This window comes from Monodon monoceros, unplaced genomic scaffold, assembly GCF_005190385.1.
Source record: "Monodon monoceros isolate NGI ecotype Baffin Bay Population unplaced genomic scaffold, NGI_Narwhal_1 Super_Scaffold_2, whole genome shotgun sequence".
Taxonomy (NCBI): Eukaryota; Metazoa; Chordata; class Mammalia; order Artiodactyla; family Monodontidae; genus Monodon; species Monodon monoceros.
Window position 1 is genome coordinate 47299754 of NW_021703776.1, and position 26136 is coordinate 47325889.

Here is a 26136-nt window from a genome sequence, read left to right on the forward strand (position 1 = left end):
TGGTTGAAGCACAGTAACAAAAGGATCTTTAAAAGAAGGTTGTGAGACGGAATACAAATGAATATCCTAGAGATTTAAGGGGTTAGGCTGAGCAAGCACTCAAACACTTGTTTGATTGTTGATCCACTGGTAATGCACAGCATACTTATACTCAAGAACCTACAGAGGCTAGGAATAAAAAATGTTTCCTCAAGTGGTAAGGAATATTCCTTCAATTATGAAGAAATCCCTAGGTGGTTACAGAATAGAGACAAAGTAATGAAACTAAATTTTACTCAGGTGACTTTACCTGGGGGCTGCGAGTACCCTAATCTCACTATACCTCACTGCTTTGCCCTATGATGCTACTCTTCAGCTCATCGGAGTTCCTCGGGGTAGAGGACCTGAGCACACTGATTTTCAAATATAAGCACACAGCATGAGCCACACTGGCACTGTGTGCAATACAGCTGAGAGAAGGGAGGAGAATGACTCCCACTTCACGTTCTATTCTGATCTCTCTGCCTGTCTACCTAAATTCAGTGATGACTTAAGCACTTTGATACTTTACATGCTTCAGCGGCATTTCTGCAAATGGTTCAGAATATTTTAACTTCACCTTGGAGCAGCCTGCAGTTAAAACCTGAACCATAATAAACTTCTCTCTGTTAATCTCCTTGTCAATTTGCACATTTCCACAGTGTAATCATGGCAAACTATGTTCCCAGAGAATTTCTTTCAGTTTTGAAGTTTGATAATGTAACTATTCTTAATAATTAAAGCACTGAAATTTTCCTACATGATGACAGGACACTATATATGCTATATACATACATATGCATAGAGATGTGGATGTATGTATATAGCCAAAGACAATCTGTGTGTGTGTGTTTTATAGTCAAAGTTAATTCTTTCACGATTAATCATATAGTCACATATTCCGTCACTTAGTGCTATTCTATAGATGTATACTGCATTCCTGACCGTCTGTTTCACAGTTATGTGATACCAGTCACACAGGAGATCAAATCACAAAATGTATACGAAACAAAACCCTATTACAAAGCATATGTCCCAGGTAGATCAGAATCTCTGTCTCCATCTTTGTAAATGAATAGCAGCATAAAAAAAGATGTATCATAATTATCACTGGTAGAGTAGGTGGTTAATTTAATTCATGAACTGTCATGATGAGTCCTACCATTCCCCTTTCCCTTCCTCTCAAACACTCCTACCTATAATTCCAAGGTCAAATGCTATGAATACATATTCTGTCAATTTTAACATAGGACTAAATTTAACCTCTAGAATTAGCTCTACAAAACTTTGCCTCAGTTCTAATAAGCTTAATAAACACTAAATTCACACCTCAAAACACCATTTACCAAAGTAAAAGGTCTGACTATTTACATAGCAAATTAAGAATTATATAATAAAGGCTTGAAATTTTATAGCTACAAGGGACTTCTAGATATAAAGATCATCTAGTCCAGCATCTTCATTTCAGAGAATTCAAGTATGGAGTTGGTACCAATCCAATCTTGTTGACATAACTTACAACGTCATAAGGCAAAAAGAACGATACAAAATCCAAAGCGCCTTTAGGCTGGTAAATACTGCTTTGTTTAAAAATAATCATAATCATAATCCATTCTTTCTAAAGAACGGCAAGTAGCGCTATCTCTAGCCACTCCTGAGATAGAAAGGCTCAAGCACAAGCATTTGCCAACTTATTTTATACAACAGCAAAGAAAACTAAACTTGTCCTTAAACCTGGCTATGCCCAGCCCAACACCCACCTCAAACGAAGTAAATGCCAAGAGCCAGGTCAGTGTAGGTTCAACAGCAAAAACTCCCTGAAGAAGAAACAGTCATGGAAACAGCCACTCCTATCTAAATACCTTAGGAGGCAAACATTCGTACACATAGAAGTGGTATTTTAAGAACCCACAGTCAGTCTAATTCATGCAGAAAAATCCCTTAAAAGGAACATTTATATTATTACGGTGTTGGTTAATATACCTAATATTTGCATAAACTTACATTGTGTGTTCTCTCTATTCATTTTCATGACTAATTTTAGTATTTTTATAAGGTGACATCTGTTTCCAGGAATAAAATCTCCTAAATCATTAGAATCACCTAAATCATTAGAAATCACCTAAAACATTAGACCAATAGGAAAAAGATTTTAATTTACAATGACCTGTCAAAAGGTTATTCTTCAAATCAACTAGAGAATCAACTCTGGAGTATATTAGGAGTTACACCAGAATACCACCTGAACCTCACCATGCCTTCAGAAAAGAAAACAAACACAACATCTTACTGATGAGCACTTATTTTTGCAATGTAAATGAAGATTGAAAGAAATACTAATTCTGTCTACTGCTTAGAATGATATTCATGTACATTACTCTGGAGGCTTTGTTTGGGATCATTACAGATTCAATATACCAGAGGGCAAAATACTACAGCTAGAAAAATCTGCAAAGGAAAAAAAAAAAAACTTCCAGCTGAGCATGCAAAGTAATTCTACAGAAGGTAACAGCAGTCTGCATACTTGACTATCTTGGATAGATATATTAATAATCTAGGCTTAACTTGCAATATTCTGACAGCTAGGCATGGCACTGGTTCTTTTAGACCCTGAAATCTGATTCCAAATCTGCCACCAACCTTATACACAGCTGTGACTTACTATTACATATTTTAAATGGTACAATAATACTAACCTACTTTATCAGAAATAAATACTTGTCAATATCCTTACATTTCTGTACCTCTCTTACCTTCCCTGATTAGAAGAGCTCTGCCCCAGTCTCAATCCATAAATACCACCAGCTTTCCTCAGAATTACTCAGTTTGGTACTTCATCTACCAACCCACCAGGAAGGTTGTTAAACCTTTAAACTTCTTAAAATCTTTCTAATCTCGTTGGAGATTTCTCCAAAGCACTATTTCTCAAACTCTCTTCCTCCAAAATGTGGGCTTGCCCCATCATGCTGCCTCCCACCACTCATCAGGTCTAACCCCTTATTCTTTTTTTTTTTTAATTTATTTTATTTGTTTATTTTTGGCTGCATTGGGTCTTTGTTGCTGCGTGCGCACTTTCTCTAGTTGTGGTGAACCGGGGCTACTCTTTGTTGCGGTGTGTGGGCTTCTCATTGCGGTGGCTTCTCTTGTTGCAGAACACGTGCTCTAGGCATGCGGGCTCAGTAGTTGTGGCTTGCAGGCTCTAGAGGGCAGCCTCAGTAGTTGTGGCGCACGGGCTTAGTTGCTCCACAGCATGTGGGATCTTCCCAGACCAGGGCTTGAACCCATGTCCCCTGCATTGGCAGGCGGATTCTTAACCACTGTGCCACCAGGGAAGTCCCACCCCTTATTCTTATCTCTCCTCACAGTACCCCAATGATGTAGATATCTAGATCAAACCCTCAGATCCACAGCCTTTGCTCAAAGGACCCCATTAGTTCATCCACCCTATTTTGCAGCTGTTGGATCAAACATAATCAACTCCCTCTTGATGTCCAGCTAATTCCTTCACTATCTCTCATTTGCTGAGTACCTGCGTATAAACCAAGCACGAGGCAAGGGAAAGACAAGTAGATAGATGAGGGACTTCCCTGGTAGTCCAGTGGTAAAGAATCCGCCTTCCAATGCAGGGGACACGGGTTCGATCCCTGGTCCAGGAACTAAAATCCCGCATGCCGCGGGGCAACTCCAGCTTGCCCTTTGGCTGTCTTAACCCCTATCCTTACAAACACTCTTATCCCTGCTCATGTGGACTCCTGCATACCCATCCCACCCCCATCTCCACACCTGCTCCTTCAATCCACCTTCCTTCCTCTATCAGAGTGGTCTTTCTAACATACAAATTCAACCTTCCATTGCAGGCTCAAAACCCCTTCCCGTGACTGGTGAGTTTTCAGAAAAGCATGCAGAGTCCTAAGTCCAGCAGCAGAAAGACCCCTTCCTGATCTGCCCCTGCCTTACCTTGTACCAACAATATTAAACTACTTTAAGATCCACAAAAAAGAGCATGCTTTTCTCTGTGTCTTCCTGCTACCTTGCACACCTGCACCTTTCTCTGCAAAACACTTACTAAACCTTCAAAACTTAGCTAGAGCTCATCTCCTCCTAGAATCTTCCCCTAACTAGCACCCAGAACCCAGGCACCCTTCCTCTACACCCAGAGTATCCTGTGCACACCTCTATCAAACTGCTTCTCTCACAACATCTCTCCCACTGGAATGCAGGCTCCTTGAGAGAGGACACTTTCTAATACATAATTTAGGTGATTAGCTTAGTCCCTAGCCAAGAGCAGACAGTCTCTACAAGAAGATGTGCTCTTAGCCAAAGCAAACTAGATTATGAATTTGTCAACTAATTGAAAAAGGCAGTTAAGTGGGAAATCATAAAAACTGATACATATTTTACCATGTCTATCTATATTAATGTAAGATACCTAAAAGTGCATTCATTCACCAATCTCTGGATATCAGGCCAGGGCCTTCCCTTTGAGTTTAGGTCTGCAGATTAACCATCAGCATTATCTTTCTGCATAATGCACTGGCTATTGACGGCCAGTTTGGCTTTGTTAAAGTGTACCAAAAACTTAAAAACACGTGAAAAATAATTGGAGTAGTCAATCTTTTTAGATTATTTGTTCAGTTTTATTCATCCATATCGCCCTCATTTAATTCAACAGCAAGATTTTTAAGTGATCCCTTTATCAAATCTTTCCAAAGAATTCAATTTACATTTTTATTTTTATCATCTCACACCAGTCAGAATGGCCATCATCAAAAAATCTAGAAACAATATATGCTGGAGAGGGTGTGGAGAAAAGGGAACCCTCTTGCACTGTTGGTGGGAATGTAAATTGATACAGCCACTGTGGAGAACAGTATGGAGGTTCCTTAAAAAAACTACAAATAGAACTACCATATGACCCAGCAATCCCACTACTGAGCATATACCCTGAGAAAACCATAATTCAAAAAGAGTCATGTACCAAAATGTTCATTGCAGCTCTATTTACAATAGCCTGGAGATGGAAACAACCTAAGTGTCCATCATCGGATGAATGGATAAAGAAGATGTGGCACATATATACAATGGAATATTACTCAGCCATAAAAAGAAACAAAATTGAGCTATTTGTAATGAGGTGGATAGACCTAGAGTCTGTCATACAGAGCGAAGTAAGTCAGAAAGAGAGAGACAAATACCGTATGCTAACACATATATATGGAATTTAAGAAAAAAGAAAATGTCATGAAGAGCCTAGGGGTAAAACAGGAATAAAGACACAGACCTACTAGAGAATGGACTTGAGGATATGGGGAGGGGGAAGGGTAAGCCGTGACAAAGCGAGAGAGAGGCATGGACATATATACACTACCAAACGTGAAATAGATAGCTAGTGGGAAGCAGCTGCATAGCACAGGGACATCAGCTCGGTGCTTTGTGACCGCCTGGAGGGGTGGGATAGGGAGGATGGGAGGGAGGAAGACGCAAGAGGGAAGAGATATGGGAACATATGTATATATATAGCTGATTCATTTTGCTGTAAAGCAGAAACTAACACACCAAAAAAAATAAGAAGAACCAAGACAAAAAAAAAAACTTTCTTTCACACTCATATTTCATCAATTTACATAATATTCAATTAAATACACATTTAGAAAGACAAGAAGTCAGCAAAAAAAACAGGTTTAGAAATGTACATAACCACTCACAGTTAGCCTACAACTCAATATGGCAGGATGATGGTGGAGGCATTCTAAAGAATAGTCTTTGAACCAGAATCACTCAGATGGTCATTAGTCAGCACAGTTTGTCCAGCAAATGGAAAACATCAGTTAGCCCAGAAAGTAGGTTAAATAGAAGTTGGCTGAAAGCTTCTTAGATAAATGTTTACTGAAAGAACATAAGGAATGAAAGAGAAAGCATGGAGAACCAATGAATTTCCTCCAACCTTCCATAACCACTCATGGGAGTGAAGCACTACAGCAAAATGATGAGGTCATCCATCCCTCAAAGTTCTTCAATGACTCCCCATAGTTTGCATTTAATTTCCAACGCCTTAGTATACAAACACTACCTGCCCACAATCTTACCCTACACACACACACACACACACACACACACACACCTACTGTTCCTCCAGTTGTTCTGATTTATTTGCAGTTATCTCAAACATGCTTTTCCCTGGACTTAGGATGTCCCACTTCTCTACCTAATTCTTAGTCATCTTTAAAGTTTCACGTGTCACTTCCTCTAAAAATCTCTCCCTTATGATACCCCTCCTCCTAAAGAAGGTGGACACCGTTGCTCGGGAGCACCTCTGCACCCTGTTATATGTAGGTGACAATGTGAACTGGCTGCCTTGGGTCAGTCGTAGGTTATGCCTGTTGTCTCAGCATAAATATTGGCAGCACTCATTTCACTATTAAAAAGAGTCCCAGTCTGATAATAACAACTAAATGGGCACCCTAGACATTGTACAATACAAAGAAGATTAAGCAATGGTCTATGCTCTTATTTAAAAAAAAAAAAAAAAACACATACACTCAGACTATCCCATTTCTCAAATATGTGTAATTATTATTCACGCCGTTTTTATCCTGAAAAGCGTCACATTTGGACAATAAATGATAAATGGTTGCCTTCTGTATATACCTATATACATTACAATACCATTCAATGTTTTCTTCTCTATCTCCTTCACAAGACTATAAATGTCTCGAGGAGCAAGGGCTTATTTCTCACAATATCCACACAGCAGAGCCCAAGCTCAGTACATATGAAGTATACTCATTAATGTTTGTTGACTGTTACCAATCAATTCAGAATGTAATCCTTCTCTAAGTAGCTGCAGCATAACCCGTTATTTATAAACAGCTGACTAAGTGATTTATTAACCTTGACTTATGCCCATACAGTAGTTATAGAATGTTACAATCATATTGTCTCAAAACAAAGAGTATCATCACCAGTAATAACATAACATTTGACATACTGACTCAATTCATTCACATAACATGATGAACTCTCATATTATCATATATTCTTAACAACATCACTAGCATTAAAAGGTAATTTTTACAGAACACTTTTTTGTGTCTCCAGAAATGCACATAAACCCTAAAAAGTAGTTATTGTATTTTTATTTAAAAAGAAAAATGCAGAAAACAGCTTAGCAATTCTCTTTCTTAGAGTGCCATTAAAAGCTACTTCTGCCTGGGGAAAATGATATACATTTTGTACGTAAACAAATTTACAAGAACAAGGAAAGCCATTCCATATTTTAGTCTAATAACAGCTGTTAGACATCTTCCACGTAACATAATTCATGGAGAAAACATACAAGCAACATACAGGCAAAAAATATGATTTGAAGACCTTGGATTATTTGTTCCCATGTAGTTTATTACTAATTACTTAAAAGCACCAAGAAAAATGGAAAACTGTTTTTCTGGATAAGTAAAAGTCATACTCAGCAAGAGCTTGATCAGAAAATGAGACAACTGGCTACCAAAATACGTATAAAATTATGACTTAGGTCTGGAATTAAAACCAAGGACATTTCTAAAATCAGTATCAAGGGGGTGGGGGTAGAAGTGATCCAAAAAGGTAATTCCTCTCTAATCACCGAAAAGAACAAAAGAAACCACATTTTAATAAACAGATCAGGAAATAAAAGGTGGGGAAGAGACTAAACTCTAAGAAATAATTCAACTGCCTTCTTTAATTAAATTTTCAATAATTTTCATGAAAGAATATAGATATATTCACAGACTCAAGTTACCAAAGACGTGGCAAATTACTGCAATTTCTAAATAAGTAGCTTTACAACTTTCATATGGAGCCCAATTTTTATATTATCTTGCAACTAATTACAAGCTTGGGCAACCACTCAAAGCAGAAATAAAGTTAAAGCAAAATGAATACTCTCCCTCTTCAACTTTCACAGCCATATCTCATGCAACCATACTTCAATAACTGTTTCTGGTTACTTAGAAACTGTCATTATCTTACCAGGCAATAGACTGAGATTTTCCAAATGAAAGAGAGCACAACAGCTTCAGCAAGCCAGAGCAGGGGCCAGAAAAGATGACAATCTGTAATGGAATCACTCAGCTTTCATTTATAACTGCTAACTTGAAGGGTTTTACCTATAAATAAATTATGCAATCATTATACATGTACAAATATTATCCCATCAACCCAACTTGGACCTTGAGATGTGGGGAGAGTGAACAGGAAAGGGGAAGGAGCATGGGTGACGGACATCAAAGATTACTAACACAATGGGCTTCCCTGGTGGCACAGTGGTTGAGAACCCGCTTGCCAATGCAGGGGACACGGGTTCGAGCCCTGGTCCAGGCTTATCCCACATGTCACGGAGCAACTAAGCCCGTGCGCCACAACTACTGAGCCTGTGCTCTAGAGCTCGCACGCCTAGAGCCTGTGCTCCACAACAAGAGAAGCCACCACAATGAGAAGCCTGTGCACCGCAGCGAAGAGTAGCCCCCGCTCGCCGCAACTAGAGAAAAGCCTGTGCACAGCAACAAAGACCCAACACAGCCATAAATAAATTAATTAATTAAAAAAAAGATTACTAACACTGATTATGTGCCAGGCAGTGTGACAGTCCTGGAGACACAACCATAAAACAAAGTCCCTGCCTTTAAAGTTTAAACAAACTTTGTTAAGAAGATCATATGTCAGCAGGATCTGAATCCAGGTCTGATTCCAAACCATGTGGTCTTTTTTCTACTACTACTCCTACTACTACTACATCCTGTCCCAAAAGAAAGAACCTGTTTGGCAGGTTTTCTAAGAATGACAGGGGCAGAACAACTCTTCCACTAAGGTGTGTGGGGAAATTGAGGGTTTTTTTCCCCTGAAACAGCTTCAGAGGGTACAACCAAATAACAAAACCTGATTGTGATAGATAATTTTATGTGTCAACTTGGCTGGGCCATGGTGCCCAGATACTTGGTCAAACATTATTCTGGATATTTCTGCAAGGATATATTTTTTAAATTATTTATTTATTTATTTATTTTTGGCTGCATTGGATCTTCGTTGCTGTGCACATGGGCTTTCTCTAGTTGCAGCAAGCGGGGGCTACTCTTCATTGCGGTGCACGGGCTTCTCAATGCGGTGGCTTCTCTTGTTGCGGAGCATGGGCTCTAGGCATGCGAGCTTCAAGAGTTGTGGCACACAGGCTCAGTAGTTGTGGCTCACGGGCTCTAGAGCACAGGCTCAGTAGTTGTGGCACATGGGCTTAGTTGCTCTGTGGCACGTGGGATCTTCCCAGACCGGGGCTCGAACCCGTGTCCCCTGCATCGGCAGGCAGATTCTAAACCACTGCACCACCAGGGAAGTCCCTGCAAGGATATTTTTGATTGAGATTAACATTTAAACTGGTTGACTTTAAGTAAAGCAGCTTGCCCTCCATAATGTGGGTGGGCCTCATCCAATCAGTTGAAGGCCTGAATAGAACAAGACTGACTTCCCCTAAGCAAAAAGAAATTCTCCAGCAGACAGCGTCTGAACTTACACCCTGAGCCTCTAGCCTGGGTCCTTCCCTAGGTCTCCACTTTGATAGCTTTTAGACTTAAACTGCAACATCAGTTCTTCCCTGGGTCTCCAGCCCACCAGCCCACCCTGCAGATCTTGGACTTGCCAGCCTCCATAATCATGTGAGCCAAATCCTTAAACATCTCTATTTCTATCTTTCTCTTTTTCTCTCTCTCCCTCTCTCTCTCGATATCTATCTATACACACACATACACAAATACACACATACACACATCATATTGGTTCTGTTTCTCTGGAGAACACTGACTAATATATTACTTAAACATTAAATACATGACATGGAAAAAAGACAACTAAAAAAGTATTTTGTGTCAATATTTACAGCTTATTTCCACCATCCTCCAGTGACAGGGATCAACTACTCAGTCAATGATTCATTTCTAGGTTAAGGGTAAGAATTTCACAAAACAATAAGTGCCAAACCCAAGTAACTTCAAACTAAAACTTCTAATTGCTACTTCTACAAGTGGAGCAATCTACTGAGAGCTCTCTAGTTCCTTAAATATATTACTCACAGAACTCATTATTCAGAGAAGGAACCAGCAACATAAAAATTCCACAAGCATCACAGTCCCCAATGGAAAAACACAAGTCTCATCTCAAACTTGGTTGAGTACCTAATAATGTTGCCCTCTTTCCTTTAAATAATACTTACAATTATGTATGTAGTACTTATCTAAGTAGTACTATTATAAATTCAGTATTCAATAAAGTACAAATAGAATTTATTAGCCATATCACAGTAAGGTTTAAGTATACTTAATGAAAAATGATAATGCAGCACCAGATTATATAGTAAGGCAGTTTAAAGGACTTCACCAGAACTTATAAAATGCTGGAATTGCTTGAAACTGTAAGATTTATCAGCTGATCTAATTAGGCCAAAAGCAACACTTTAACATTCTGATTTCAGAAAACTCTGCCACCCCAAAAAATATTTTTCTTATCATTTATATACTACCAAAACTTTTCATAGGTACAACACTATCCAGTGCATGAGGGTAACTGACCCTTTGATGCTAACTAAAAATATTATATACTACCATATACTCTAATCATATATCAAATCAATCTTTTCAGCTAAAACTTTTGTTAAGAATAACAACAGGAAACTACATATTGCCTGGTGCTTTAGAAAACATATTCAAAAGGATGCTGTGGAGACCTAGGACACAAAATCCCATTTTTCACTGAGTGCATGCAAGTGTTTTCATAGGATTACATACAGGCAAGATACTAAACTTGACATCTCTACTCTCAGCTTCTGAAAGACAAAGCCTGTTAAGGCTCAATAATTTAATAGACCCAAAAGAAAGATGTGATCGCACAAGGGAGAATTCTTAGGCTTTCTTTCAACAAATATGTATTATTTTGAGTAAGACTATGCATTAACATATTTTTTACTTCAGATCCAGAATATATGCCCAGTTTTTAAAAGCACATTTTAAGTAACATGTTAGGATATCATACAGACAACAGCAATTCAAAGAAAATATCTAACACCTATGCAAGTATTATCATCATAATTTAAAATTCATTAGAAAGTCCTGCCCCACATAATACTTACAAGCTTAGCCACAAATATGGGATCAATTTTACCAAGGATTAGAAAGTATGCGCTTAAGGAATTCAACTGTCAAAAGTCCACTCATTTTCTTAAACCAACACCTTCTTCAGTATTCCATAAACTTATACCCCAAAATTTTTCTCTGTGACCTCCAAAGAAAATTACATTAAAAATTAATTATTAGAATCACAGGCAGTATTTTTTTAAGTTTTTGTCAATTTTAGAGTTGTTAGGGACTTCCCTGGCGGTCCAGTGGTTAAGACTCTGTGCTTCCACTGCAGGGGACGTGGGTTTCATCCCTGGTCAGAGGAACTAAGATCCTGCATGCCACGTGGCACGGCCAAAAAATTAAAAATAAATAAAATAAACAAACAAAAAAATAGAGTTGGTATTGCTGATTGTTCCAAATGTGTCCCCCATTTCTTTTTCTTTATAATTAAAGTAATATATCATCATTGTAGAAAATTTAGTAAATCTAGAAAAATTAAAATAATTTTATAAACATCACCTTTATTCTCTGCATCCAGAAATTACCAGAGTTAACATTTTGCTATATGCACTTTCAGTCTTTGCTCAGTCTTTTAGTTTTAAAACTAAAATTGTGATAAAAATGCATATTAAGTATTTAACCAGTCTTTTTATTCTATAGTATATTGCAAAATATTTCTCATATTTAAAAATTTTAGAAAACTTGATTTATAACAGCTTTATATTATTACACTATATGTATGTATATATATATCATAATGAATTTAACCATTCCCCTATTATTGAATATGTGAGTTCTTTTAACTTTCTACGGAGACAAATAACACTTTGATATACTCCTTACTAACAATCATTGACAAAAAAAGGCAGTAAACACCACCCAAAATTCATATCCAAAAATTGCCTGTAAACACAAGAAAACATTCAACCTCACCAATAAATCAACATAATACACAGAAATTATGAGAAACCTAATAAGCTGAAAACTATAAAGCATATATATAATACCAAGTGCTAGTACAGGGATTGTGAGAAAACCATTCCAGTGCAATGCTAATTATAAACTGATAAAATCTGTTGGAATAATAATTCAGGCTATGTGTATCAAAGGCTTTAAAATATTTTAGGAATCTATTCTAAATAAATAATCATAGATAATTCTAGATGCTGACCAAGAAATATAGGGTTAATTCCCTTTCGACGTTAATTTAACATTGAAACAAAACATAATGTGTTATGCACATGTATCAAAAATCAATGAAGGGCTTCCCTGGTGGCGCAGTGGTTGAAAGTCCGCCTGCCAATGCAGGGGACATGGGTTCGTGCCCCGGTCCGGGAAAATCCCACATGCTGCGGAGCGGCTGGGCCCGTGAGCCATGGCCGCTGAGCCTGCGCGTCTGGAGCCTGTGCTCCGCAGCGGGAGAGGCCACAACAGTGAAAGGCCCACGTACCGCAAAAAAAAAAAAAAAAAGTCAATGAAGACCTGAACTATATATTAACATTCTTGTATTCTGCTTTCCCTATTGTATCACAGATTTTCATTTCTGGTTCAGCTTTTATGTTTCATAAGATTTGTGTGTTTGTTTGTTTGTTTGTTTTTCAGTACGCGGGCCTCACTGCCGTGGCCTCTCCCGTTGCGGAGGACAGGCTCCTCAGCGGCCATGGCTCACGGGCCCAGCCGCTCCGCGGCTTGTGGGATCTTCCCGGACCGGGGCACGAACCCGTGTCCCCTGCATTGACAGACGGACTCTCAACCACTGCGCCACCAGGGAAGCCCTGTGTGTTTGTTTTAATGTTCAGTGCTCAGTCTTAAAATTTCTAAGAGGAAATGTATGCTTTGGGCATTCATATGTTAAAACCGATGCACTGGGAATTTCCTGGCGGTCCAGTGGTTAGAATTCCATGCTTCCACCGCAGGGGGCATGGGCTTGATCCCTGGTTGGGGAGCTAAGATCCTGCAAGCCGTGCAGCCCGGCCAAAAAATAATAATAATAATTACGTTTTACATATTGGTGCACAAGATGACAGTCAAACACCCTATAGTAAGTTTTGCCTTTCCTCTGAGGAATGGTTTCTTTTCTTTTAATTTTTTTATTGAAGTATAGTTCATTTACAGTATTACATTAGTTTCACGTGTAAAACATAGTGATTCAATATTTTTATAGATTCTGCTCCATTTAAAGTTATTACAAAATAATGGCTATATTTCTCTGTGCTGTACAATGTAACTTCCTTCTTTACTTATTTTATACATAAATAAGTTTGTATCTCTAGGAATGGGTTCTTTAAAAAAAAATACAATAGTTGATTCATAATGAAAAGTGTGAATTTATGTCTGTTTCTTTCTTACAAAACAACTTTGCACATCCATTTTATCTGAAACAAGTGCTTAGTAAAAAGAACCCATCAATACAGCACTGACTCACAAGTAGACCTTAAAAACCAACCAATAAACCTGTTTTTCTCCCTCCTCTATTGAGGTCGCTTACAGTGAAGGAAAACCCTTCAAAAGCTTGAATAGGCAACTTTCACTTTGAGTACTATTTAAAATCCTTGTATCAAGATTAGACAAATTTTGCAGTATGAATGTACCCTCCACGAAGCTCTATCCTGACATATGTTCTGACAGAAGAGAAGTAAAAAGCAACTTTTGGAGAAGAGATCTGAAGTGGAAGAAAGGGAAAGGTCCCCCTCACTGGACCGTGACAGACTCAAGGCACAAAGCCATACAGTTTCTCAGGATCACACCAGTCTAAAAGCATCAAGGGAGAAACACCAAATACCTACTCTCGAAGCCTCTCACCTGGACTCTCCCAGGTCACCATTCTGTTTATCTTTCTGACCCTTGTCAACCACTATGTGTCCCAACCTAGCCCACTGTATTTCATCTGGCACAGAAAATAATGTGGAAGATTAGCTTTCCCCAGAACAAAACTCATTCATTATCTGACTTAAAAAAAGAGAGAAAGAGGATAACATGTCTGTGAGCCGGTCCATTTAAAACCACTCTTCTTCACACATAAATATATATGGAATAGTTTGACTGTACAAACTCTTTTTTTAGTCCCTCTGAAATATATTAAATAAGCAACAAGACTTTGGTCCTCCTAAAATATAAAATTTCCAAATATCTTTATATACTCTGCCTATTTCATTGTCCTTTTTGTAAGGATAGGGGCCTGAGAAAGAGAGAGCAAGTTTGGCTAAAAAATTGGGAATCGTGCAAAAGGTTATCGATATCTCAATCATGTTGAACAGTGCTGTGAAGCTATTTCCAGAACAACAGTGAGTGAAGCAATTAATATGTCAGCAACTATATTACAAAACATTTCTTTCTTTATTCGTAGGTTCCTCAGCAAGGTATTTCAATATATAGTTCAAGCCACACTTTCAAAAGTCGAGTTGCTCTAAAAGCCACTTTATCAAAATGTACTCCGTTGGATTTAACCTTTTAATCATCTTAAAGTTTCTACTATAATCTATAGCATATATAACATTCCCAAGAGCAATTTAATATAACTTCTTCATTTTGAAATTTCAACAAAAGATGTTCAAATTTTTCCCTTTGAAATAACAGCACAAATATTTATGATAATGGTACTGTACAAATATGTTTAAGAGATAATGAAGATAACAAGAGGTTAAAGCTCAGAAGAGGTCTTAGTGATAAACTAAAAGTAAGAGAGCCTCAATTACGAATAAGAAAACCAAAGCCTCAAGACGTAGATTTGTCCAAGTTTACAGAATATCAAGAAACTTTTGGTGTTACTTTCATTATCAATTAATAATATTTAACAGTGGTGTATATAATATACTTTAGTTGACAATGTGCAATAAATTAAATAAGTGCCTGCCCAAAATGACTTATCTCATACATGGTTATAGTATAGATAATAGCAAGTATGGCATATAAAATCTATATTGAAGTACTGAAGGAAGAGGAGAATTTTTAAAATAAAGAGTGAAGTCTGTCCATGAACAATTCCAATCAACGTAAAAGAATAATGAAAGCAAGAACATAAGAGCAGTAGGATGGAAATAAGCATCAGGTCATTACAAAAGGGCAAGGGTCTCCGCATGCTAGAAAAGACCAATGTAAAGATGAAAATTGGCATTAGCGCTTTTGTGCCTTTAAAGATACACTATGCTGAAGCAATCACTTAGCTTCATCAACAGCAATTTCAGATTATGTGAAGAAAAGTGCAGTGTCCCAAGGTAGGGAGTGATTCTAACCATCCTCTTTGCCCCGTACACTAGTCTTTGTCAGTTAACAAATATGCTCATCCCTTTCTGGATCCTGCTGTTACTTCAGCTTCCTGTCTTCTTTCTCTCCATGAACTGCATTAACAGGCAGGCAGCATTTGTTGTCCCCACATTGCCACTTCATCTTAAGACCATGTCACCATCCCAAAATTCCTTTATCCTTGCTCTCTAGACCTTCCTAAGGTCTGCTGCCCTCATGGTATCTTAAATTTTAACATATCTCACGCCATACTCATTGCGTATCCTACACTCCCTTTAAAAAGCATGCCCCGGATCCCATTTATATGAACTGTCCAGAAAAGGCAAATCCACAGAGACAGAAACTAGATTAGTGCTTGCCAGAAAACGTGGGAAGAAGGGGAATTAGGAGTGACTGCTAACAGGCACAGGGTTTCTTTCTAGGGTGATGGAAATATTCTAGAATTAGATAATAGTGCTGGTTGCACAACATAGTGAATATACTGAAAACCGCTGAATTGTACACTTGAAGATGGTGAATTTTATGTTATTTGAATTTTATCTTAATAGAAAATTGCAAATTAAAAACAAATAAAAAAAGAAAAAGAGAAAAAATAAAATTAAAAAATAAAAACAAATGAAAATAAGCAAATATAAGAGCACGCACGCACATACACACACACACACACAACATGTCCCTACTTCTTTCCTTTTGCCTTGAAAAATAATAAACTCCCCATAAGTGGAATTATTCAAGCAGAAGCTGAATGATCATCTGTCAGCAATATGCTATTGAAGGGCTAACTGAAGTGAGTGGGGCAATTACACTAAATTACCCTTAAGTATTTTTCATCTTTAAGTTTCTATGTCACAAACCAAGAGGAAGAGATTAGAACCAGGGAAATTTTTTAAAGTGACCAGAAAGAAAAAATATGAAGCATTACTTGAAAAGTATTCTCCTATTCAAAATGAAAACTGTAGAATATAATGAAGCAAAAGAACAAAAATGAAATAGATCCAAAAAGGAAGAGCATAGGAAATTAAGAAAAAATAGTAAATAAATTAGATAACAGCACAAAAATTAATAAATGATATTCAGAGTTTAACATAACAATATTTGTTTTGTTTATACAGAATTTATCCTGTATATAACTGTGTTTTTCTATAGAAATTCTGAAGCCTTTTTCTTTTTGAGTGGTGAAGAAGATGTTAGAAAAAAATCTAATGCAGACGAGATTTAAATCAAATTACTGCTGACCGGCATGTGACTGGATTAACAAAGTAAACAATGTATGGATGACATAATAGAAAGTTATTTTCCCCCAAATTCAGCCTCTTGTCTTTAAAGTCCATTACCCCAACACTAGCATCCTTTGTGAGGAAATTTAGAGGGGAATAAAAAATATTGTTGATGACACAAAAAGCAAGAAACTTTAAATCTTTCTACTACAAATAAATGCCAGCAAGCATCTATAATAGTCTGCTGTAGAAAAGAATCTCTTTTAAATACAAAATGACCAATGTTCAGTGAAAAAAAAAAAAGAGGTAGACCCACGCGGCATTAGAAAAGGGGTCATTCAATAACTATTCATTATTTGATTTTACACAGTACATTAAAATATTTGACTTATTTACCTGGTTATAAACCATAATTTATAAACCATCAAATTTTAAAAGGAAGTTCAATTTAAATGTTATCCAAATAAAAGCAAGCTATATAAGATGATGATGCTTATACTCTCTCTAGAAGTTTTTAAATTTAGGCTTCCAAAAGAATGAGAGAGATGGAATTTCTGAGGCTATCAAGAACTTCCTACTCCTGTCCTTTTATAATTAAAAACTTAGACCACTGTGCTTCCCTGGTGTGCAGTGGATAAGAATCTGCCTGCTAATGCAGGGGACACAGGTTCAATCCCTGGTCCGGGAAGATCCCACGTGCCGCGGATCAACTAAGCCCATGCGCCACCACTACTGAGCCTGCGCTCTAGAGCTCACAAGCTACAACTACTAAGCCCCCATGCCACAACTACTGAAGTCCATGCACCTAGAGCCCGTGCTCCACAACAAGAGAAGCCACTGCAATGAGAGGCCCACGCACCGCAACGAAGAGTAGTCCCTGCCTGCCACAACTCGAGAAAAGCCCACGCAGCAATGAAGACCCAACGCAGTCAAAAATAAATAAATAAATAAATAATTTAAAAAAAAAAAAAAACCACTTAGACCACACAAAGAGTCCAAGATATGACTTTTTAATGACCCAAACTCCTTATGAATTTAGGGCTCATAATCCACTTTGGTATCCAGAAACAGAGTGCTTCATGCACTTTACAAATTTACACCTGTTTCATCTTCAAAGAATATTATCCCATACAACCAGCTACAGCAGACCCATCTGTAAAGCAAATCTGTTAAGTGAGCTTCCCCAACATTTTGTTACAAGCCCCTTTCAGAAGCCAGAAGATTATACTTCAAAATCATACTCCAAATAGTGACCAGCAGCATCAGCACCAACTTGACAGCTTGTTAGAAATGCAAAATCTCACCCCAGACCTACTGTTTGGGAGTTTGCTATATTCCTTGAGAATATCAAATTCTGTTATAAAGGTCAAGAAAACAAATGGAATGGATGAAACTCTAAGAAGTGATAATCACTGATGGTAAGTGAGCTAATACTCAGAGACTCAGTTAAGTATAGATAATGAGAGCTTGTAAGGCCAAGACAAAAGTTCCAAGATATGTTAAAAATACGTAAGTTAGTAACCTGTAAGACATTCCAAAGTAGAAAATATTGTGGAACAAACAAGAGATTTACTTGTAGATAGAAAGGGCTGGAAAGACCAAGTCCTTACCATATCATCTCTGGTCTGACAGGTATGCCATCTCCATATCGCCACCCAGTATGATCCTATTCTGGACCCACAGGTGCTCTAACCAAGAAATGCAAATAATGCCCATGGCTCATCAGCAGGCAAACTGGCAAAGCTACAGCTGTATCTAAGTGTACTTGTCCCCACTCTCTTCCATACAGCAAGTATGTATCCCAGGAAGTACGATGCTAAGGGCATCATGAGTCTGTGGAGTTCTTGCTCAAATATCAACTCTAGCCCTCATAACCACACCATCAATGGGAAAGGCTGATACAAAAGAGAGAGGGACAGGACACATGAATTTTGTGTACCCAGGACTCAGGTAGTGAGTCCAATCTCTTTTGCACCTTAAGTGTGTTAACTTACCCCCCACTGCTTTCCTCTTGCTTCTGGCTGTGTGTTTTAAACTAATTTGATAAATCGTGTGATTCAAGCATTTAAATTTGGTTGCTGAGCCTATCTATTCCATACCTCCAGGATAGCTGGGAGTGTACTTGGAGGCTAACCATTGCATCAAGGTAATTTCCTACAAAACAACTACTGAATAAGAAATATGCATTTTAAAAGGTCCCCAGGTGATTGATATGCAAATTCAAGTTTAGAAGCACTGAGCAGGACTGTTAGAAAGAGAACGCTGCACAAAGACAGAAATTTGGATTTCAGAACTATGCTCAGAACACCATCCTGAATAAAAGGCCTTGTGTACCCCCTGACAATAACTCAGAGCCCCAAAAGAGGGAGAGAATGCTAAGAAACCCATTTTCAACAACTATCATGTAAGTCTCAGAGAAGCATTGCTGCCCTTGGTGACTCTCCTTTGAACACCAGCTCTGTAAAGCTCGAGGCAACTTGAGAAAACACACAGAAGAGTATAGCATTAAGTATCCCAACATTAACCCAGCAATTTCATCTTGCTGGGAATTAGGAAAATAACCTTTTTCAGATATGCTATGTTTCAAGAACACCAATCCAAAGGACATAAGGCTACCAAAAACAGAAAAAGAGTCATGACTTCCTTAACAAGATTGCAGTGATGATCTTAGAAAGATCATCCAAGAACAGAGTTGAGCAGAATGACCGAAGAAGTGAACTTAATGGGCTGTACACCTCCCACTGACCACCGGTTCCTGACTTGATCAGCTCCAGTCATTTTATGTATTTATTACATTTGCATTGTTCCTGACACATAGTAAGGGCTCAATAAATGTTCTGAATTAATAGAAAAAATAATTTTAAATGTCACCCTTTCTATCTTTGATTTATCTAAGACAAATTTAATTCAATTCCTTGGTTCTGAGAAATTCCTGAGAATGAAGGTATAATTCCACATCTCAAATTAGCATCTTCCTAACACTCCCTCATTCCATATCTCGAAGTTGGATTTTACATTTTCTATTATTAATTCCATTCTAACTTTCCATGACACTATGAAACACATTAACCTATCCATTAAGAAACGATCTGACCATTTCTAAAAGTCACCAACAATTATACATAAGGGATATACTACACAGGAAAGATCAGCTATTATTTTGATATTTTTCTAGGTTCAGATTTAAGACATCTTAGGGAAATATCTATTTAAAACAACTATAGAAGAACTGAAATAGAAACTGAGGACATTGTCTCACACACACAAGATCTAAAACAAAAGACCAAAAGTGTTGAGAATGTTTAACTCTAGTGAAGAATAAGATGAGACTATCGGAAAAAGAATGTAAAAGTTCTAAAAATCATTTCTGTAAGGAATATGCTCCCTATTACTTCTAAAATAGGGAATGTGTTTCAGTTTCAAAGGAAAAGATTTAAGTTGGAAATCATAACTTCCATTCCATAAATATATATTTATAAAAAGAATAAGGAAACACATATAGGGAATGGCTGAGTGTATTCCCTTCCAAATGATCTACCAAATCCTGTTCACTCCATGCATTTAGTATAGCCAAGAACAGTTAAAGTACTCATAGGACATTAGACACTTCAGCACAGGTTTTCACACTGTGTTTCATGGGTTTTAAATACCATGTGTTTAAGAATTGACTCTACAAGCTCACAGAGGAAAGAGGGAACCTTATAGATTTTTGTGTCCTCTGCAGCTAACAGCATGAGAATAGACATATGATAAGCCTTCAATAAACACTTACTGAATTTAATTATTACCACTCTCTGAGGCAAAAATCTTAACTGGAGAATAATCTGAACACTACCATCATCACCAGTAGAAAAGTAGCACTCAGAATTTGCAAGTGAATCCACTTACATGTTAAACAATGGGAACAAGAAAGAGTAATTGTCTTATTCATTACAAAGGGCTAAAAATGAATCTTTTGTTTGCAAACTTAATCCACTCCAACTAGTACTGTTAACTGCCCACTAAAACGCAGCACATTATCTTTCACAAATCTGATGCTTGATCCATATTCTTAATGAAATGTGTTGAACTTAAATGTATGTAATCTAGTTCATTCCTTGTTACGTGAAATACACAATCTATTACGTGAAAATTCAGAGACAAAATGCTTATTGTTATAAATGGCAGGAAAAAAAAATCACTTCAATTTCAAAGTATCACACCCAAAACCTGGTTTGTTCACAAAAGAGCATCCAAATTTCAATGACAAATCCTTTAAAATCCATTAAACCTATTACTATGCATTTACATACTGTGCAGCATAGGACCCAAATACAAGGCTGGTGCCCCATTTGGTTGCCAAATTTTCATAAACTACTATCCCCCATTAGGGAGTCAGCCACTGGTTTTAACAAACTCCCTGAAGAGTTCATTTCAGTTATTCCTGCCTTGCTCAATGCGTAACAATTTAATCTTATTGCTTTCTTCCTCAGGGGTAAAAAGATGATGTTCCAAGGGGAGCACCTGCAAAGCGGATGTAAAAGATGAAATTTAGAAGCTGCTGGATAGGCCTGAGGGAAAGGCAACTCTAAAGAGAGTACCTACCATTGGGGGGTAGGGGAGAGAATGACAAAGGAAGGTGGGAAAGGGCAGCGAAGAAACTTAGCTTACTTAGAAACTAGATTCACAACTCCAGTAGTTATTTCAAACATAGTTTAATTTGACATGGCCCATTCTGACCCAGAACTTTTGCTTTACACTATGAAAGAAAACTTTGCCTGCTAACACCAGTAAATAATTTCATAGATTATTAGTTTATTTCATAGTTACAGAAAGGTCATATTTATCTTTGCTAGGTAAATTATGTATCTTAAAGCCTTATATGAAAGTTTCATAAGATGGAAATAACAATAGACAGTGACTTTAGATTTTGAGGAGAAAATTTAAGAAGATACCAGATCTAATTCCAAATCTATCATATATACACACTGTGTAAGCTAAAAGCCCCTAGAAAGTGGTTTCAAACTACATATTCTGCCACCACAAGCCCCCAGATTCCCCTAGGAGGGCATGCCAGCATCTTGGGGCTGAGCCGATGGACAAGTACACTTTGAAAAAGCACTCCAGGAGATTCTGATACTCAACCAAACACCTCCTGTCCCACTGCCATTATCAGCTAATAATGTTTCACCACCCGCTGCGGATGTACTTTGTGCTATTCTTCTATTCCAAATGTTAACTAAGTGAAGTCATTAGAATAGAGCGTCTGAATTCAATTGGCATTTATCCAGATTTTAAGAGGTAAAAATAAATCCATGAATGGCAAATCAATTTAACATCCTTTCACACAATTTCATTTTAAAGCCATATAACAAATTCTGAACTCAAAGCTATTTAGAGTCATAGCTTTCCAATTAAAGTATTTAAGTCCGCTAACATATTTCCACGAATCCAACATTCACTACCAAGTAGCAGTACAAAAAAAAAAGTTCCAACATTCCTCACAATCCACTTACACTTAAGTAAGGGATAACTCGGATTTTTTAAGCAAGTAAATAAAGAATATTATTTCAAGGTTATCATAACTCTCCCTTTGTACATTATACCTCATATCCTACAGTGTTTCGATTCAGATAATTTTATTATTCATGGGTAATTTCAAGTAAAACTAGTTAAAGAAGTAATTCTATTTCAAACTAACACTCCTGGTTTTCAGTGTTCATATTATTCATACACCCGTCCATTGGAATGTCTCTCAAAATCCCCAAACTTCTTCAACTTCAGTATTACTCAGTACTGGTTTATACAACTATAAAGCACATCAGGAAATAATATCTCTCAAACTCCAAACTTTTAAAATCACCTGATAACATGTGTATATCAACAACCTTGAATTCTTTATAGCTGTCAAAGCTAGTCTACATACAGTCAGGCCCAAATACTAAAAAACAAACAAACAAACAAAAAAAAAACTTAGAAAAAACTTCAAAAACAAACTGAGAAAATATACTTACCTTAATTGGAGCACTACTAAACTTAATTTTCCTATTTGCCGGGATGTCTTCTTCTTCTGGCAACCCAATGATTTCTGAGTATTCCATATCAGGTTGATAGTAATTGTTTTCATCACTATCTTCCTGCTCATCCTGTTCAGTGCCTGTTTCTCCCCAGTCTGAATTATACCTGGATCTCACCCTATATATATTATAGTCACTGTGCATGTAAACATGGGAGCTCCCAAAATTATTTGAATCTTCGAATACTTCCCTTCCACAACTGAATCTAGACGCATCAGCAGAGGTAAAATCACCACCTGCAAGTTCTTTCTTCTGTTGCATTGCTGCCTCACTCCCAACCAAATGAGCTTCTGCGTCTTCGTTTTGTGGTGAAGGGATTTCAGGCTCTGTAACTGCCTTGTTTTCAGCACAAGGTTCTTCAGGAATGTCTCTGTCAATTCTGTCAGGAGTCTCTTGGTTAGATGTGGAGTCCTCGGCTTCCTTGCTCTGCTGTGCCTCTTCACTGGGCACTGAAGCTAGAGAGGTACTTTTCGAAGCCACTTCTAGTACTGGAGTTGTATTACTCTTCTGAGCATCCTCTGCATCGTCACTGTGTTTGCTTGGAGGAGACCAAGAATTAGAATCCTTAAGGTGCCCAAAGGTGTCAAGATTTGTAACAGTAACCGATGGTAAATTCAGGGGATAATGCCCAGTCACTGAGTATGCACTGTTCTCAGCCTTCTCAGAAATGATGGCACTGGGGGAATCGGTGTTCTCCAATACTGCACTCAGTTGACTCACAGTCGGGGAGACGGCCTCCGTTCGGGAGCTAAGGCTGTCCAAGGAATCAGTACTGCCTCTGTTGGACTTAGAACCACCCCATTCATCCTGAGGTTCACTCCCTCCAGTTTTCTCCTTCTTTGGGGAATAGCGGTTGTTCTGTCCTGATTCATGCACACTTCTCTCAAACATCTTGCGAGTTTCTGTGAACTTAGAATATGAAGGGCCATCGTACATTGTGTCAAATCTACTAATTCGTTCTGAAACAGAGGACTCCAACTTAACAACTGAGCCATCTGTTTTTTCCAGAAATTCTTTGGGCTTCATTCGCCTCTGAGGGGATGAAGATCCACCTTTCCCCCTTGTTTTGGCAATGACTGCAGCATTCTCACTGGGTTCCATACCCATCTGCATAAATAGATTTTTAATTCTGTTGACATTGGAGCCATATTTCCTTCCCCTGCTCTGCTGGGATCCCTCACCTTCTTTTGTTTTTTGTTCCCCATCTGACTTGGGTTTGTCAAAGGTACTTTTCAGTGCCTGGAACTCAGTTCTATATGCATTCCTGTGAGGAGAGGCACTTCTGAGAGTGGTACGTTCACCTGAAGACTCGGTTTTCAACATTTTTACTTCAGGGGTGAAAAGCCAATGTTCATAATGATCAGGAAAAAAAAACAAAAAAAACCACAAAACACCTCTCTTCTCTAATCACCAGTATCTGGTCAAGAAAAAGTACCTCTCAAATGGCATACTGTGTCAGTGATCCTCCCAACAGGTGTATTAGGAAATTATGCAGTCAAGAGTTACACAAAATGGCTTTTTCAAAGCAAGACTAGAGGTTCATCTGTAATAGAAAAGAACGAATTTCTGAATTCATTTACTTATCTGAATTTATGTTTAGTCAACTATTATACATTTTTTTTCCAAAGTGGCTTGGCCACATGTCAAATAAGAAGAAATTACATATTGAAATGGGAATTTCAAAGCCAAGAATTTAAAAGTTATAACTCTGATTGGTCTTTGGTAACAAAGCTGTTTCAAACATAACTTGAGACCCCTACCAAAATCACACACATACACACATACAAGTGACACATAAGTACACTTCAAAGCAATACTTTAGCCCAAGTTTTGGTTGGTTTTGTGAATGACCTTAAAAGAAACCAGCAGTTCCTAGATCTTTAAGAAATCATCAAACTGTCCAGAAAAATGAAATTCACTTGAGATTCTCCACATCAGGTAGAACTTATTCTTTCTATACAAGCACAATTGAAAGTTCAGAATCTATGTTTACAAACTCCAAAACGTGTCTACAGAGGCTTATTTCACTCCTTCTGGTCCAATATTCTCATCTACAGCATCCCCAAAACAACACTAGTGCAATTTCAGACCAAAACAAACAGAAGAAAGTTCTTAAATGGCAGTAAGTTTCACTGTAAGTTCAGAACCACATCAAATATTTGGAAGTTTCCTAAGAGTGAACATTATTAATTATAGAGTGGGATACAGGATATCATGGGAATAAATGTATGAGAACGTGAGGATCAGAAAATTAAGGACCATGAAACCTCTTTTCATAGCCTTGATTTGTTTATTACACTTGCCTCTAACTTACTACAAGCTCAGAATACAACGCAATACGTGCTGGCTGGTCTCCTCTAGCCCACAGCTGTATTTCACATCAATATGCCAGCAAGCAAATACTTCAAGATCCGCTGAGGAGCAGATGTTGTAGTTCTAAAGATTTTTCATTTTGTTTTTGTTTTGTTTTTTAATGTTAGGCGGAGCCCTATCACCCTCACGCGCCATCAGACGAGGAAGCACACACTTTCACTTAAACCGTCTCCAGACTCGGTTCCTGGCCCAGCACGCATGCATGGCCCATGCAGACAAACAAGAAAGGCTTCAGAGTGTGGTGCCTGTTTTTTTTGTCAAGCTTCGACAATCTCCTTCTACCCTGACATTTGTTTAAGCCATACACACCCTCCCCTCCCCCCAACACCCCCCCCACTCCCTCCCCCGCCAATTCGAACCCGAAGGGGCGGGGGGCGGGGGCGCTGGGGCCGCCGGGGTATTCAAAACCTGCCCTCACAAAAGACAAACATAAATAACACCAACTTGAGAGACAGCCGATTCCCGAGCCTGGTTCGGGACGCAATCCCTCGGCCCCGGGCAGGGGCAGGGCCGGGAGAGCAGGTGACGCCAAGCGCTATGGTAGGAGGTCGCTGTCTAGCTTTGTGCCAAGAAGCACCTGAAGTCCTAACACATTGGCTGCGGCTCCCGGCGGCTGCCAGGCGGATCCCAGTGTGGCATGGGGAGAGCCGAGCTCCCCGTCCACATTAAAAAAAGAAGAAGAAAAAAAATTACAGGGTAATACTAATAAATCCCTTTGTTTTTCCTCCCAGTGTGCCAGGAAACAATAGATCCCACCGATACTGCCTCCGATCCTCAACCTAACGCTCCCCAACCGCAGCCCACCCCCACCCTCAGCCTGCAACTCAGCCTTTGTACATCCCGATTTTTTCCTCCTCATCTCCACCCTCCCCAGCTCCTCGCCCCGCGCACATCCTCGCCCTTACCCGAGCGGGAGCCGCCGCCGGTGGGGAGGGTCGGGCGGCCGCGGCTCCCACCCCCGCCTCCGAGGCGCCCCCCGCCCCACGGTGGCCGCGGCTCGGCTCGGCGCCGGCCCGCTCGCTGCCCCTCCACCCGCTCCTCCCGGCGCAGCGCGATGGGCGGCTGCGGCGGCCGCTTCCACGCGCGCCGCGGCCC

General features: G+C 38.6%; 1 protein-coding gene across 4 annotated transcripts in view; it reads right to left on the reverse strand.

Annotated features, from left to right (window-relative positions):
- The window catches only part of PPP1R9A (protein phosphatase 1 regulatory subunit 9A), a 317021-nt gene that overhangs the window by 290123 nt on the left and 762 nt on the right, over positions 1-26136 (reverse strand). For 3 of the 4 annotated variants that reach the window (XM_029233109.1, XM_029233106.1, XM_029233108.1), the window contains exon 2: positions 22606-24211. In XM_029233109.1, coding sequence (XP_029088942.1) covers positions 22606-23991 — 1386 coding nt within the window. In that variant the 5' untranslated portion in view covers positions 23992-24211. Of the gene's footprint in view, positions 1-22605; positions 24212-25485; positions 25511-26136 lie in introns of those variants that run through there. The other variant, XM_029233107.1, reaches the window with a different exon arrangement.